Below are 15,173 nucleotides of genomic sequence, written 5' to 3'. Positions count from 1 at the left end.
TAATGAGTGGGGTAGGACCAGGGCTAACAGAAGAGAATCCTTGATTCAAGTCCATTCTGGCTGGAATTCATCTTTGTGTCATTCACAGCTATATATGATTTCACATTGTGAAAGGGACAAGAACCATAAATAAATAAATAAATAAATAAATAAATAAATAAGAAATTCATGACATTAAATTGAACCTTTATATTGAAGCACGGTCACTCTTGCTACTGTCAATATTGTGTCTAGCTGCTTCTATACTGTGACAGAGTGACAGAAAACATGCAGACCACAAAGATAAAATGCTTACTATCTGGTTCCTCAACTAAATCTTTCTTAATCTTTGGTGTTGAATATTTGAATATTTTTAAAAAACATAATTTTTATGTGTCTTATTTTTGATTCTTCCCAATCCCAATTATTTGCAAGGATATATTGAGTTTACTCTCCTACTCACTTGACTCCCTGCTTCTGGTGAGGGCAGAAGAGTTAGTCTAGGTTAAGAGTCTTAGCTCCTTCCCAGGAGGTGGAGAAGGACTCTCAGACACTATACTCTGATTAGCTCCTGGATGCTAGCAATACTGGTTTGTAGGCTTTGTAGGAAATACCACTGACCTGGGGATGCTTCAGCTCGGAACTAGAGTAAGGGTACAGAAGTTATTTTAGAATAAGGGTCAAAGTAGAGAGGTCAACTGGGAGAACTATTTTGGATGTTCAGAACATGATGACCAAGACAGCATGTTTGCTGCAAGGCCCTTCGTACCTGAAACCCTCGGTTAAATAACATCAGACCCAAAGGGTCTCTGGGGCACTACCACATGAGACAGCTATGACATAAAAGGGGAACTGTGAAGCTGTATTTGGTCTTGCGTGCTCAATGAATACCTTCTGTAGGACTCAAAACCCAAGAAAATAGGAGAGAGAGGAACAGATGGAAATTCTGAGAAAAGATGGCTGTGAATCCTAAAACAACAGAGCACTACTTTTGCCTTTGTTGAGAGCTGCATTCTTAGAGAACTTAGCAAGCACCTGTTTTATAAACAAGACTCATATTGCCCCTGCCTCAAAGGATCTGGCAGACATAGGTTTAGTCCATTATCATCATGTTGGCAGCACATGTGGAACTGAGAGTTATACATCTTGATCTGAAGGCAACAGAAGAAGACTGTGCACCACTCTGAGCTTAGCATGAGCATAGGAGACCTCAAAGCCCATCCCCACAGTGATCAGTGATGCACTTCCTCCAACACACCTAAAAGTGTCACTCACTATGAGCCAGGCAATTCAAACACATGAGTCTATGAGGGCCATACATATTCGAACCACAGCATGCTAGATTCATTTTAATCAAGTAAAATGTTCATTTGCAACAAGGTCTGAAAAGACTAATATGTCTCTTGTGTGTGTATATAATTGCATGTGTGTGGACATATGCATGCTCATACTTGTAGAGACCTGAAGTTGACATGGGGTATCTTTATGGATTGTTCTTTACTCTTATTTTTTGGGGAGGGTTTCTGACTAAACCCTGAACTTGCTAATTAAATCTAGTCTAGCTACAAGCTTGACCTAGGGATCCCCTGCCTCTACCTCTCAAGTGCTGGGATTACAGGTGGCTGTCATAGCTGCCTGATTTTTACTTGGGCTGTAGGGATCTGAATTTTATTCTTCATACTTGCAAGGTTAACCATATTGCAAGCCACACAATTTCTGAAACCCCTCCCCTCTTCTTTATCTCCAGGGATCACTATTTGTGTGATGTGGTCTGGGCTACAGAAGAAAGAATTTCATTGCAGTGGCTAAGAAGGATTCAGAACTATTCTGTGATGGCTATCTGTGACTATGATAAGACCAACCCAACATGGAACTGTCCATTGGTAAGATGTCACTGGGATGCTCTGGTATCCCAACAGCATGTGACATGAGGGATCTTTGTCATCGGAGGGAGTGAAAGTTGGGATCACTAAATGTTTTAATTTCTCTTCTCCCTGAGTCCATATCCAGCTCTGAACCAGGAGGGTCAGTGTTGCCCTTCAGATATTTGATATCCTGTGAAGCTTCTATTTCTCTTTTGCACATTAGTCACTGTGTGCTAAGTGTGGATGTGATCATTTTGGAGGGGGAAAGATTGACACCCAGATGACAGAAGTTGATGTCCATGTTGAATATCAGGATGAGGATTAGAGGTTGCAAGCAAAATGGAGGTCATTTTAACAGGCAAAATATAAAAAAATCGTAAATAGCTAACTATGCACATGGGTACCAAAACAAATACCAGAAGGCATAGATAAATGACTAGACTGCAACCATTTCTAGGCAGAAGACAGACTTAGAACCTAAACAAGTAACCATCAGCCTGAGAAGGTGGCAATGCTAAGAAGAACCAAGTGTTGATCCAACTGTAAGGTACTAAGGCTCCCAGACAGGACACCTTGAAGTCCTTCCAGGCTGAAGATTTCAGCAAGACTGTCTTGAGAGCCAGCAGCCACAGGAGAGCCTGGAACTGAAGTTTTGCACGAATATGTTGTATCCACTCTGTGCCTTTCTTTCTGGCCAGGAAACCTGAATGAACACCTACCCACTAGCATCCTAAACAGGCACAGGGCACAGAATTTGAGTGAAGCGCCATATATTAACACACTCATTTGTTTATGCAAGAAACATTACATTACTTAAAATGTCCCCACCTCGTTGCTAAGCCGTGGGATTGTTTTTTAAATTAACTAAACAGCCTGCATTTCCCAAAAATGTTTTTGTTCTGGTAGGCAGTGCAGTTGTAAAGATATTCCTTAAGACTTTCTTTGCATTGAACATTTACAATATGGCAGGGACAGTGAAGCCTGAGGCTCAGTGAGGTTGAAAAATGCAAATGTCATAGGACACACCTAAACTCATACCAGGAAACTCAAAACTCTTTGCTTTCTGCTGACTACTCATCAATAATATCGAGATATTGTGCAAAAAGAGGGTTTAAGATAGACACAGAGGGTAATAGCAAATACTCTGTTGGAGTCAGGTGAACAAGACTAGGAAATAGCTTGGGGAAAGATAAAGAATCATTTAGGATAAGATGTTCGATGGGAACAGACAAGAGAGAAAGTTCCCTCTAAGCTGAGGATTATGGGAGAACATCCATAGTGATCAGCTTAGAGCACAGAGGGACGGAATGCGCTTACCCCCTAAGCTGAAAGTGAGAAACTGGACGGGAAATGAGGCCAGAGATTAGATTTGGACTCAGGGGCCATGTTGAGGTGTGAGGATTTATCTTGAATGGATGGAAAGTTATTTCAGGATTCAAAAATAAAGAGCTTAATAGGAATAGGGTTGTCTATGGCCTAGTAAGATTAGCTAGGAGCTGAGCAGGGAGGATAATAGGCCAGAAAGAATAAATGATAATTGAATATCCAATTAGGAGACTGGCAGCAGCCTACTAGAAACATCTGGAAGATGTGAATGATGGGAGTGTCTGTGGGGAAGGGCAGAATGGCTGAAGCAAGGGGCTAAGAGTGGTTTCCATGGAAACCGAGTAAGAAGAGCAGAAATCTATCTAGACTGAATGACTAAGAAAAAAAAAACTGAGAACAGGCTAGTGGGCCACAGGAAAGCAAAGGACATCATCAAGTACTGTGCATAGTGGATTTAAAATGCCACTCAGAGCTTCAGGCAAGCAACAAGTTATAGAGATAAATGATCAAATGCAATCACATGAGAAATACTAACATAAAAGACTTAGAGGATGAGAGATTGTTTTCATTTCTTCTGTCGTAAGTGTGGTTTCATTTGTAGTGCATTGTGTGGGACTAGGGGTGCAGCTCAGTTGGTGGAATGCTGGCTTAGCATGCTTGAAGGCCTCGGTTCAGTTCCCAGCACTACATCAACCTGAGTGTGGTGGACCCTTGTAACCCCAGTGTTTGGGAGGCAGACACAGGATCAGAAGTTGAAGGCTTTGGTTATCTTGTCAGCTTGAGATACAATGGGCATCCATCTTTAAAAGAAAGAAAAGGCATGAAAGGATCTTACCATCTTCTCTTTGAAATACTGCACTATCCTTTTCTCCCCAGGATCAGCAGCACGTCGAAATGAGTACCACGGGATGGGTCGGAAGAGTAAGTGTCCTGAGTTATTGATTCCGTATTTGTTAATAGGTGGTTAATGTGTGGCTGTCCTATACTAAGGCACTATGTTGTCACTTATATAAATGTGAGTCACCCATTTCTTGGAGTGTTAGCTGTGCTTTTTACAACAAATGTACCATGTACCCAAGAATGCAAAGGGACATGTCAAAAGCCAAAGCCACGAGCAGAACTGACAGGCAAAGAATGTTCTCCAGACACCTGGAACTTCCAGTGAGCCGAAAGACGGCCAGGATGCAGAACACACTTGTTTGACCTGTTGTTTAAGCTATACACTTTGGAAACAGAAAAAAGATTTTTAATCCAGCCTGGATGGAAGCCATCAGGAAAAGTACCAAACCAAGAATGTATTTGCACACCTCTTTGGATGAAACCACACGTTGGTAGGCACTTTGAGGGTGTGCTTTCTCTGCGAATGCAAGGTGACTCTCAGAGACTCACAGCTCCACTCACCAGCTGACACATACGCGCACAGTCCTCTGGACTCAGGTCTGAGACTGTGAAGAAAGCCATGGGGGAGAGACTTCAGCCACCATGGCACCTTACAAAGAAGATGAACAACACCTAGCTTTTGTAAAAAGAGAAATGAAGCTAAGCAGAGACTGATTAAGTGAGGCGAGGCTTCCATCCGGGAAGATGACAACCTCTCTCTGCTGGGCTGGGAGCTACCACAACATTCCCATGTCCTTTTTTTCCAGGCACTGATTGGGCAGAGGAGAGAGGTTTGCCAACAAGAAAAGTGGTTCCCTCCATGGCAAGAGAAATGCTACACTTCCTCACGACTCTCTGAAAAAAATATGTTTTTTCCTCTCTGTATTTAACCAGACAGATGCCACTTTTCACACATTTCTACTAGGCACAACTCCATCCAGGGGAAACAGGGAAATGTATTAAAAAGATAAGGCTGTGAACATGGGTCTAGAGAGGGGAATGTGCTTGGGGACTCTGTAATGAGAACACCAAGTGTACTGCACGCCTCAGCTTGCTTCATAAATGAGTTCACTTTGAATCACTAAATAGAAGAGGCAAGCATTTCCCTCCCTTCCCCAGACGGGAGCTGATGAGAGGAAACACTGAAGATGAAGTGAACCAACAATTTTAAAAGACCATCCCCTACCTGCTCGCGACATAACTAGGAAATAGAAATTTAAACGCAACATGGTCCTTTCAGGCTGGAAAGAGACCCTCTTCTATTGGAACAGGATTGTCTGAGAGCTTTCTTTTATTAAATATTTTTTAAAATATATTTTTTGGTTCTCCATTTCCATATAACCATATTTTTTATAAATTGTTGATCATCTTTAGCAAAATGAAAAGGCTTAGGATAGAAATAACTATATTGGTGCTTCCATGGGAAATCTATGGCAGAGATTCCTGACGGCATCTAGTCCAGGAGTGGTTAAAAACTAAGTCTGACTTTCAAAGCAAACTGCGTAAAACACGGGAATAAAAATTTCCACTTCCAACCTGAAACAGACAACTAGATGCCTTCTAGAAAGTGCAGTTGCAATATGAAGGAAGTGCCTCCAAACAGAGAGAGCATTAGGTTGCATGCCCACATGGTTGGGAGTCTCCATCCTTGCAAGATAAGTTCCAGAACAATGAAAACATTCTGCATGTTCAATATCTGCTCTGTGCATCTTTATGCGCGTTCTTCCCCTTACCCCTACCAGAGTATCCTGCAGTTTGTTTTCTGTTCTACATGTGCTTACGAATATGTTCCTTTTGAGGCCTTTTGTTTCACTTGACAAGCAAAAGATGAAGGGGTTGTTGAGGACTTCCAGAAACTGGAGTTAATACTGGGGTGAGACGGGTGCCATGACACTTTTTTTTGTTGTTGTTTAGTTCAGGCCTGCAGAACCCCATTTCACCTCTGATGGCAGCAACTTCTATAAGATCACCAGCGACAAAGATGGCTACAAACACATCTGCCACTTCCACACAGATAAGAAAGTGAGTACACTTCTGCAGCAGATCCCTTGCTGACCTCCTTCCCTAACTGAAATAGAAGTCATTTCATGACACTGAGCCGTATGCATGATGAGACTCATTCAAATTCTTCAGGGGGATATGGGGCAAAGAGGAATAGGATATTGACGCCCCACAAAGCAATCTCAAGTTTATTTTACTTCCTGATATAAATGATTAAATCCTCAACTTTGATAGGAGTGTCTAATTTATCTCATATTAAAAGCCCAACCAGGACTGCACATTTATTACAGAAGGAGCCTGGGAAGTCATTAGTATTGAAGCTCTGACCAGCGAGTATCTGTGAGTATATTCTAGTTACCAGTAAGTAGGCTGTAAACTCGTGCCTTACACTCACGTCCTCTCACAGAAATGCAGGAAAATCTCCCACAAAGAGTCGTTGATTTGGAATATGTTCAATCCTTTTTTTTTTCTTTTTAACATACGGAAGCCTTAATGATTTTCACATACGCTCAGCAGATTTGACACCATGCCACCAAGCAGTTTTACCTCTTGGTTTTACCTGCTTTGCACTTGGAGGGGCTGCAATCTCTCATGAATGTCCTGGACTGCCGCAGGGGCATTCTACCTTCTGTTAACTTCAGACTGACATGGGCTCTCTGAAGAGGCTAAGAAAGGCAGATTTATCTGCTGGTGGCCCGGTCTTGCTCTCTGGAACATGGAAAGCTTTGCTTTAAGCAAGCGCCTACTAACAGCATACATGAGCTGTCAGCAAAAGACATCTGACTTTCCATTAGGATCCTGGGCTCTTCCTTCATTGTCCTCATCACAGAGGAATTTTGCTATTGCCCAGAGTAGTTTCTGAAGATTTTACAGAAGGAGCTTTGCCACTTTCTGGAATACATAGCCCCTACAACCATGCATCTTACATAACAAAACAGAAGAGACAGAAATTACAAGGCTGGTACTTGGGGTTGGGGTTTTCTCAGTCTCAAGCTAGCTGTCCAGGCATATTTTTCTTATAAAAGCTTTGATTTACATTTTTACTTACCATTTCAATTCAGTAAGAACTCCCTGGAATCATACATTCCAGACTGTTTCAAGGAAGTATTGTGGGTAGAGATTGCAGAGGGAGACAGCTTCTGGGTGGAGTGGAGGGGCAGTGCAGCAGGTGTGGACAGAGGGCACACACTCATGCAGTACAGTAGTGTGTGCCTGTGTGCCAGGGATTGGAGATCAGGGGATATATTTAACATTTTTGTAAAACATTTAATGCATATTGTTTTTGCTTTCTTCTCAGATACTTCATTAGTAATGAGCATGAAGAAATGCCAGGAGGAAGAAATCTTTATAAGTAAGAGTGCTCTTGGGACATTGATGTCAGGGGTTTTCAGTGACAGATTATTCATTTGTCCCTTTCTGTCTGTCTGTCTGCATGTTTGTCTCATCCTGAATATCACACTGGAATTGCTATAAGTACTTATGTTACTTCACTTATCATTCATATATAACCAAAACAGTGTCTTCATTAGGTTTTTACTGCCATTTCCTAATCATAAAAGCCTGAGGTTATTATAAATTAATACATGCATTTTATGGTGGAGAGAAAGCCCTTGGAGGGTTGCTATGGCATTAGTCCTCTGAGACCGGAGCATGGCATTAGTCAGTATCTTCCTCTTATACAAGTTTTGATGAAGCAATTAATTACCCACTGTTGGCTTTACAGAATTCAGCTTACTGGCCCCAAAAATAAGACGTGCCTTAGCTGTGACCTGGATCCACAGAGATGCAAATATTACTCGGTGTCATTCAGTAAAGAGGCAAAGTACTACCAGCTGGGATGCTGGGGTGAGTTTGCACTGATGTGAGGAAGAGTTTATACCTGGCCTGTGAAGGGACAGGAGAGCTTGATGGGTTGTTTCCTACAGGAACCTATTTTTCTTCTCTGCTCAGTCCTTTTTCTTTGGGTAACATAGGAGCCCTCGAAGACACCTGAGTGTCTCTTTTTCACACTGGTAATGTATGATGTGAACATATTACTTTCTTTCCTCGGAGTTCTTTCTTAGACACCCATGTGTTCTAGTTTTTAAATAATTATTTTATGCATTTGCCCTAGAGTTAATGAGACACCGTGATTGGCGCCTATTACCCAGAATCCTCACTATCCTGCCTTCTGTTGATATTGCCACTGTTGATTTTTATTGCAAGTCTAGAAGCCTGTACAAGCAAAGGCACAATGGCAGATTCAAGCCTTACTATAAGATCAAAGTACTCTAAGGGGTTACACTGAGCCCTCTTTTCTAATGCTGTACCAGGCTTCTTCTTAAAATGAGAAAACTAATCTAGATATTCTAAAAAAAAAAAGTATAGTCCATGGCAAAGGGGTCTTCAAATAGCTTATCCTATTCTTCTCTCCCTGTTGTATTTTGTTCCCTCTGATGCATTTTTTAGTGTTCTTTAGTATGGCAAAATGTTGCCATCACTTCTTGGGCATGTGCTTTATATTAGTAACTTCACTAAAAGCTTAATATTTGTGATCTTATTTAAACCTTAATAAAACTCTCAAAAGTATATATTATCCTCACTTTATAGGAAATGGTATTGGCACATAGACACACTGACATAACCTATCCAGCAAATCAGTCAGGATTCAAACCCAGGTCTAGCAGTGCCTTCACTGTGGCATTTCAAGCAAATATAGAAATTAAATATATCGTTTAAATGCATCAAAATTAAATAAATCACAAGATAGCTCTGCTATGCATTACCTTCCACTCCACAGCTACCACAGTTGGGATAAATAGTGAAGATATGGGCTGGTGAGAAAAACACATTTCCATGCCAGAAAGAAACTGCTTATCCAAGTTAGGCACTGCAGATGTGTCTCCTGGCTCCCAGACTCTCCTGAGTGGGGGCCCATGAGCAGACTTGCCTCCTCCAGGTGAAGCTGGTTCCAGAGCCCTGCCCACTCTCCCTTCAAGGAGCACAGGGTTTTAGTATAGTCAACATGCAGTCACAGAGAATGGGAAGGTTAAGCTGTAATTTCAGCTCACTGTTGAGAAAATTGGGCATAGAGATGTTTGCTTGCCCAAGATGCTCAGCAGAGCAGAGGTTCAAAATACCTGAACCCTGTGCCTTTATAGAAAACCATCCTTCACTTAATTGCAGTTATTTGTAAGAGATGAAGTGGGGGTGAGAAGGAGACAGCTAAGCATCCTACCTCCTGCAGTAACTGCTTTGTGTTATGTCAGACAGTAACTGCTGGTATGTTTGAAATCTCACACATGCATGCTAACCTCATCTAAAACCTATTTTTCACTGTTTCCTCTCACAGGCCCTGGTCTGCCCCTCTACACTCTGCATCGTAACACCGATCATAAAGGTATTTTTGTAGTACTTTCCCCTCCACCGGCTTATAGGAAAACTTGCACATGAATAGGACCAGCACTGGTTCTTCCCTTGGCATTAGTGTCTTACCCGGGGCATGGGATACAAGCCTTTCCACCTAAAGTGTGCACTAACTGCCACAGTTCACACTTGCTCACAATTGTATCATGCAACCTAACCTCTTTGTTTCACATATTTGTTTAGAGCTTCGCATCCTGGAAGACAATTCTGCATTGGATAAAATGCTGCAAGATGTCCAAATGCCTTTAAAATATTTGGACTCTATTGTTCTGAATGAAACAAGTAAGTTATATGTCTTTTGGAATAGTATTTTTTCATGAAAACAATAACAAAATACAAATAATGTGACACTTTGCTCTGGGAATATGTGCTTTGTGTTGTATGAATCTAATTTAAAAGGTTATTTTTCCATGAAACACATTCTATTACAACTACTACTTTTGCCCTCTCCCTCTCCCTCTCCCTCCCTCTCTCTCTCTCTCTCTCTCTCTCTCTCTCTGTCTCTCTCTCTCTCTCTCTCTCTCTCTCTCTCTCTCTCTCTCTGTATGTGTTAAAACAGGACTCTATATAAAATGTATTTTGTCCAGAGAATATTTGGGGGAAATGTACTATATATAGGTCAGTTTTTCAAGTTAGTAACTCTGTTCTATCAGTGAGCATTAATTGTAAAAACATAATCACACCTAAATATAGTTTATCATTGAACTATACAGTTAGAAAATACCTAAATTTTGATTTTGTTTTTAAAATGTTTAAACTTCAGGCTTTTTTCTTTTTTTTTTTTTTTCCTTTTTTTTTTTTTTTTTTTTTTTTTTTTGGTGGGGAGGAGTTGTTATTTCCTAGTGAGCTCAGATAGGGCATGCGGTAAGCATGGATAACACTCAGGTACCACTAAGAAAAATAGGTTTATCTGAGTAAGAAATGCTTGTTCCTCTTCAGTTTCTTTATTCACAAAGAAATAATGATTTATGGGAAAGAAAGATATACATCATGAGTTTTGATTTGTAATTTAGCATAATGGGAAACATGGAGCTGAAGAGATGGCTCAATCACTGGGAGATGATACAGCTCCTGCAGGAGACCTGAGTTCCTTTCCCAGCACCCATACCCACTGGTTTACAAACTGTGTAACTCCAGCTCCAAGAATTCCAACACCCTCTTTCAGATTCCCAGGGCATCGGCTCTTGCTTGTACGAACATGCACACACACGTGTACAGACACAGACACAGACACACACACACACATACACCACACACACACATACACACACACACACACACACACACACACACACACACACACATACACACACACACAAACTAATACAAGTAACATACTTCTTGAAATGAAAAGAAATAATCAGCTCCAGTAATTGTAAAGGGTAGGACAGGCCCTGGAAAGCAGGGCCCATTTAGGCAGAATAACTTAGCACACTTCTCAAAGGGAAAGTGTATGTGTCACCAGGGTCCGTGCTAACAAACACCTTCTTACCCAGCAGGGGTGCCACTGCTCCCTGTCCCTGAGACATCTTGAATGTAAAGAGCTCATTTTGACAGTCTGGTGAGGAGTTCTGCAGTGCATATGGAGACGCCATTCTATTTCAGTGGGCACACAGTGGGAGTCCTTAGGTTTTAGGGCAGGGAGGGCACATGATTAAAAGAAAATTTTCATAGAGTGTATTTCAACATAACAGGGGGTAGGGGCCCATTAGACTCTAGTCATTCCCACTACAGGGAAGGGGGTTAAAACAGGGCCTGTGGAAGTGAGACCTTTGGACCTGAAAGGCCTCTTCCTCACAGAAAAACTGCATATTTACAAAAAGATGGAGTTAAAACACTTTCTCATCAACCAGTGCTGGCCGGACAAGATAGAGATTGAATTGTATGGGTGTATGAATTAAAAATATCAGTCAGCTTGGCTAATAGTTTGATATTTGATTAAAATTATAATAGAAAAAATTTTTTCTTACCTACACATTGAATAAAAATCACAAAACAATTAGGTGACACAAATCTAAGGTAAGCCCATCTATATAAATATTGGACTGATGAATCTGTTTTCCCCCTCTTTAACCAAATCAGTCAAGAAACCAAAGGGAAAGTAAATGTAAGACACCTCTAGAGATCAGGGATTTTTGTTTGTTTGTTTTTGTTTCTTGGGGTTTTTTTTTTTTTGAACCTCTAATTTAAATCTTCCTGAATAGGTGAAATTCTCAATTACATTTATTGGACTTATTTGTTCTGAGAGCAATGAAGACTGACTCCTTATCTTGAGATAATTTCTTTTTTATTAAACTGATGTTAAATCAAGCACAAGAATTTAAAGGGACCCATGGAAGCAGTTTATTCCACAGAAGCTGCTTTCTTTTTGTGAAAGGCTGAGCTGGAAACAGTGTTCTGCTTTGCGGACTGGGATGGCAATAGGAACCATAAAACTGCTATTAAATCCAGATTTTACAAGGGAGTTATGGCCGACTGAAAATTCTAAACAGCTTCAAGGAAATTCAAGAAGAGGAAAACATTTGGGAGGAAAATTTAGAACATAAACAAGCTAGATAAGTAGACTGGGTGCCAAAGAACAGAAGCATAAAAAACAAAACATTAGGAATCCTAAAACGCACTTGTATTTTAGAAGGCATCGATGGATGTCATGGCTGGATTAGACAGTTTAATTATTTTACCACCATAGTAACTAATGTTTATGAACAAAACAGCTGGTTTTCCTTCTTTAAAATGCGATCCCAAGCTGATCCTTCTCATTTTCTATTGAACTTAAAAAAATTGGTGAACTCTGAGAAATAAAGAAATGGAATCTTACTAATAACTATTTCTAACACACTGATGAATCTTCTTGCTTGTTTAGGATTTTGGTATCAAATGATCTTGCCTCCTCATTTTGATAAATCCAAGAAATATCCTCTACTATTAGATGTGTAAGTATTTAAGACAGAGTAATTTAGCAGTCAACTGCTATACTTCTTGGGGTTCGTGGGGTACAGATAAAAGACATATAAAGTCAATACTTCTTTCCCATGTTATTGATCACTATTCCCCATCCTATCTTGTACCTTTGTTTTCTCCTGACTTAATGAGAGAGATAGACACTTCTCTCCGTCATAATCATATGCTTTGCTTTGCTTCTCTGGATGGAGTTTAAAGGACTCCTGCTGGCCTTTTCTGGTTCTCATATTTATCCTTTTTTCCTGATAAGAAAGAGAAGGGCACTTTTAATCTACCAAATTTTCTGTCATTGACAGGGCCAAGGAATTTCATGTTACAAAAAAATATTTACTCATATATGAATGCATGAATATGTTCGCCTGTTTCAATTTAGAATGTCACAATATCTAGCTTAAATTAAAACAATGTGATATTTTGCTTAAATGGAAGTTCTTCTAACTTCCATCTCTAAAGAAGAGGCAATAATGTGTTAGTAGAGGCATTCATGCAGGACTTGCTTGTTTCATTGTGAGGTTGCAAGAGCCAATGAATAGGACAGTGATAAACTGGGAGGAAACCATTATTAGAGAAGATATGTTTGTACCCATAAAGGACATTGAAATAAGAAACAACGAGATATAGGGTTTATCTCTTAGTACACAGGAGATTTGATAAGAGTGGTACTTATGGTTATATGTGTGGTAGATCTTAGGCTGTCAAGGTTGCTAATACAACAGTGCTAAAATTCTAGCTCTAATGAATAATATACTTATTTCATATTTCAAGATTATATTTCTTTGTCCCTGAGGTTTTAAGTCCTAGCATTCTTCTATACTACCATCTTTTCTCCCATGGTACAGAGTCTGAGTGAGCAACATGATGTAAGAGCCTTGGGGGAATGAAAAGCATGTGGTGCTCTGGTCAGAGACCTTAAGGAAATAAATGTACAGACTGGGATAGAAAACTACACTAATATCATTGTTATTTCATAAGATAATCTCCCCTATCCCCAGTATTTGATGAGTTATGTTTTCTATTTCTAAGACTCCACAGTACTTAAAATGTAGAATGTGTTTGACAATCATGTCCAAATACAAATCTTAGGGATGTATTTAAAGGAAACACACAGACATAATGGTCATGTTTCAAAATTAAAGAAGGTAAATGGTGCTTTTTTAAAAAAATTTTTTAAAAGTCTTTTTAACTTAATTTTCCTAGATCAGTAACTTATAAATGATGTCTAGATGAGAAATTGGAGGCGAAAGTAATATTTTTTGGATACATTTTTAATACAAACCATGTAGATAACATTAAAACACATCTCTGAAGCTTACTGCTGAACCGTATCTAGTTCTTTCTGAACCCTGGCTGATCGGTTAAACTCAGCTTTCTGGCCTAAACTCTTCTCCAAGCTGACTGATTAAATTCGGCTTCTCCCCTGGATAAATTGCTCTGCTTAACCCCAAACTAACTCTGGCAATTTATTCTAATTTTTGGCCCCTTATTCTCTGGCTCCTTCTGTTTTTACCTGAAACCTGTCTCTGTAAAATTGTCCCAGTAAAACACAGCCCCCCTTGCTCACTTAAGTTGCCTCTCTTTCCTCTGCTATTTTTCTGTGAGTTGGGTGTATACTATCCCTGATTGATCACTTTGTCTGCCCCTCAATTAAACATCACTTTCAAACATGGTTGCTTCCTTCTACAAACTACCCTTACTTTCACTGTAGGATTAAACATGTGTACTAAGGACATGCCTTTATTCCAGATCCTAGATTAAAGGTGCGTGGTTTGTCTGTATTTCAGCCAGATCACATAGACGAAAGTCTTTGGATGTGATCCTTGTCCTTGTTGCTGGATTAAAATTCCTCTATAAATTAACCTATTTTTTATAATTCAGTGCCCACTATATTTTCAGGCTCTTGATTGAGAAAGATGCAAATACCTGGTCCATAGGAGAAAAATGCTAGTGTTCTTTATTTAAAGGTGGAACTTTTCACAGATACGCAGGCCCCTGTAGTCAAAAAGTAGATGCTTCCTTCAAACTCAACTGGGCCACTTACCTTGCAAGCACAGAAAACATCATAGTGGCTAGCTTTGATGGCAGAGGAAGTGGTTACCAAGGAGATAAGATCATGCATGCAATCAACAGAAGACTGGGAACCCTGGAAGTTGAAGATCAAATTGAAGCAGTCAGGTAAGCAACTGAGATGAGCTTAGACATCATTGACTCTCTTTCTTTCTCTCTGTTTCTTTCTTTCTTTCTTTCTTTCTTCCTTCCTTCCTTTCTTTTTTTTTTCCTTTTCTTTCTCTCTTTCTAAAATATGAAGAATTTGAAGGTTTTGGAGGGTGAATTTGAAATTCTTTATCCCTGTTAATTTTTAGTACACACACACACACACACACACACACACACACACAAACATAAGTCACTATAGATTTATGTGAAGTTTTAGAAAGGCCCTTACTAAGTTTTTTTTTCTATATGGCTTGAGAAAGGGAATTGGCATATACACTACTATCATCCAAGAGTGGAGGGTCATGAAACACAGAGATAAGCCAGAAGGAGTGACTGTGTTATTAAGACTTCCAGGTGTTGCGACAAGATGTGTGGTGGAAGGGACTTTCAAAAGGAAGGAATAATTTGGAATCCTGGTTTGAGAGATGTCAATCTATTATTCTTGGCTCAATTGGATAAGGACAAACCACAATGTTTTCAGTGTACTTTGATGACAATTTTCACTTTAAGGTTGGCAGAAAGCAACCAGCAATTATTAGCACT

At 39.9% G+C, this 15,173-nt stretch overlaps 1 protein-coding gene across 1 annotated transcript in view; it reads left to right on the top strand.

The window, feature by feature from the left end:
- Positions 1-15,173, top strand: part of DPP4 (dipeptidyl peptidase 4) — a gene marked incomplete at both ends in the record, with an annotated part of 77,408 nt that overhangs the window by 44,425 nt on the left and 17,810 nt on the right. Inside the window, 10 exons of the mRNA XM_080927929.1 lie at positions 1,727-1,862; positions 4,047-4,091; positions 5,964-6,071; positions 6,322-6,389; positions 7,348-7,401; positions 7,774-7,895; positions 9,382-9,429; positions 9,639-9,737; positions 12,319-12,388; positions 14,394-14,588. Of these exons, the coding sequence (XP_080784055.1) occupies positions 1,727-1,862; positions 4,047-4,091; positions 5,964-6,071; positions 6,322-6,389; positions 7,348-7,401; positions 7,774-7,895; positions 9,382-9,429; positions 9,639-9,737; positions 12,319-12,388; positions 14,394-14,588 (945 nt within the window). The remainder of the gene's footprint in view (positions 1-1,726; positions 1,863-4,046; positions 4,092-5,963; positions 6,072-6,321; positions 6,390-7,347; positions 7,402-7,773; positions 7,896-9,381; positions 9,430-9,638; positions 9,738-12,318; positions 12,389-14,393; positions 14,589-15,173) is intronic.

This window comes from Micromys minutus (assembly GCF_963924665.1).
Source record: "Micromys minutus genome assembly, chromosome: 13".
In the NCBI taxonomy this organism is placed as follows: Eukaryota; Metazoa; Chordata; class Mammalia; order Rodentia; family Muridae; genus Micromys; species Micromys minutus.
Note: the sequence above shows the minus strand (reverse complement) of the source record. Positions and strands in the feature narration are given on the sequence as shown.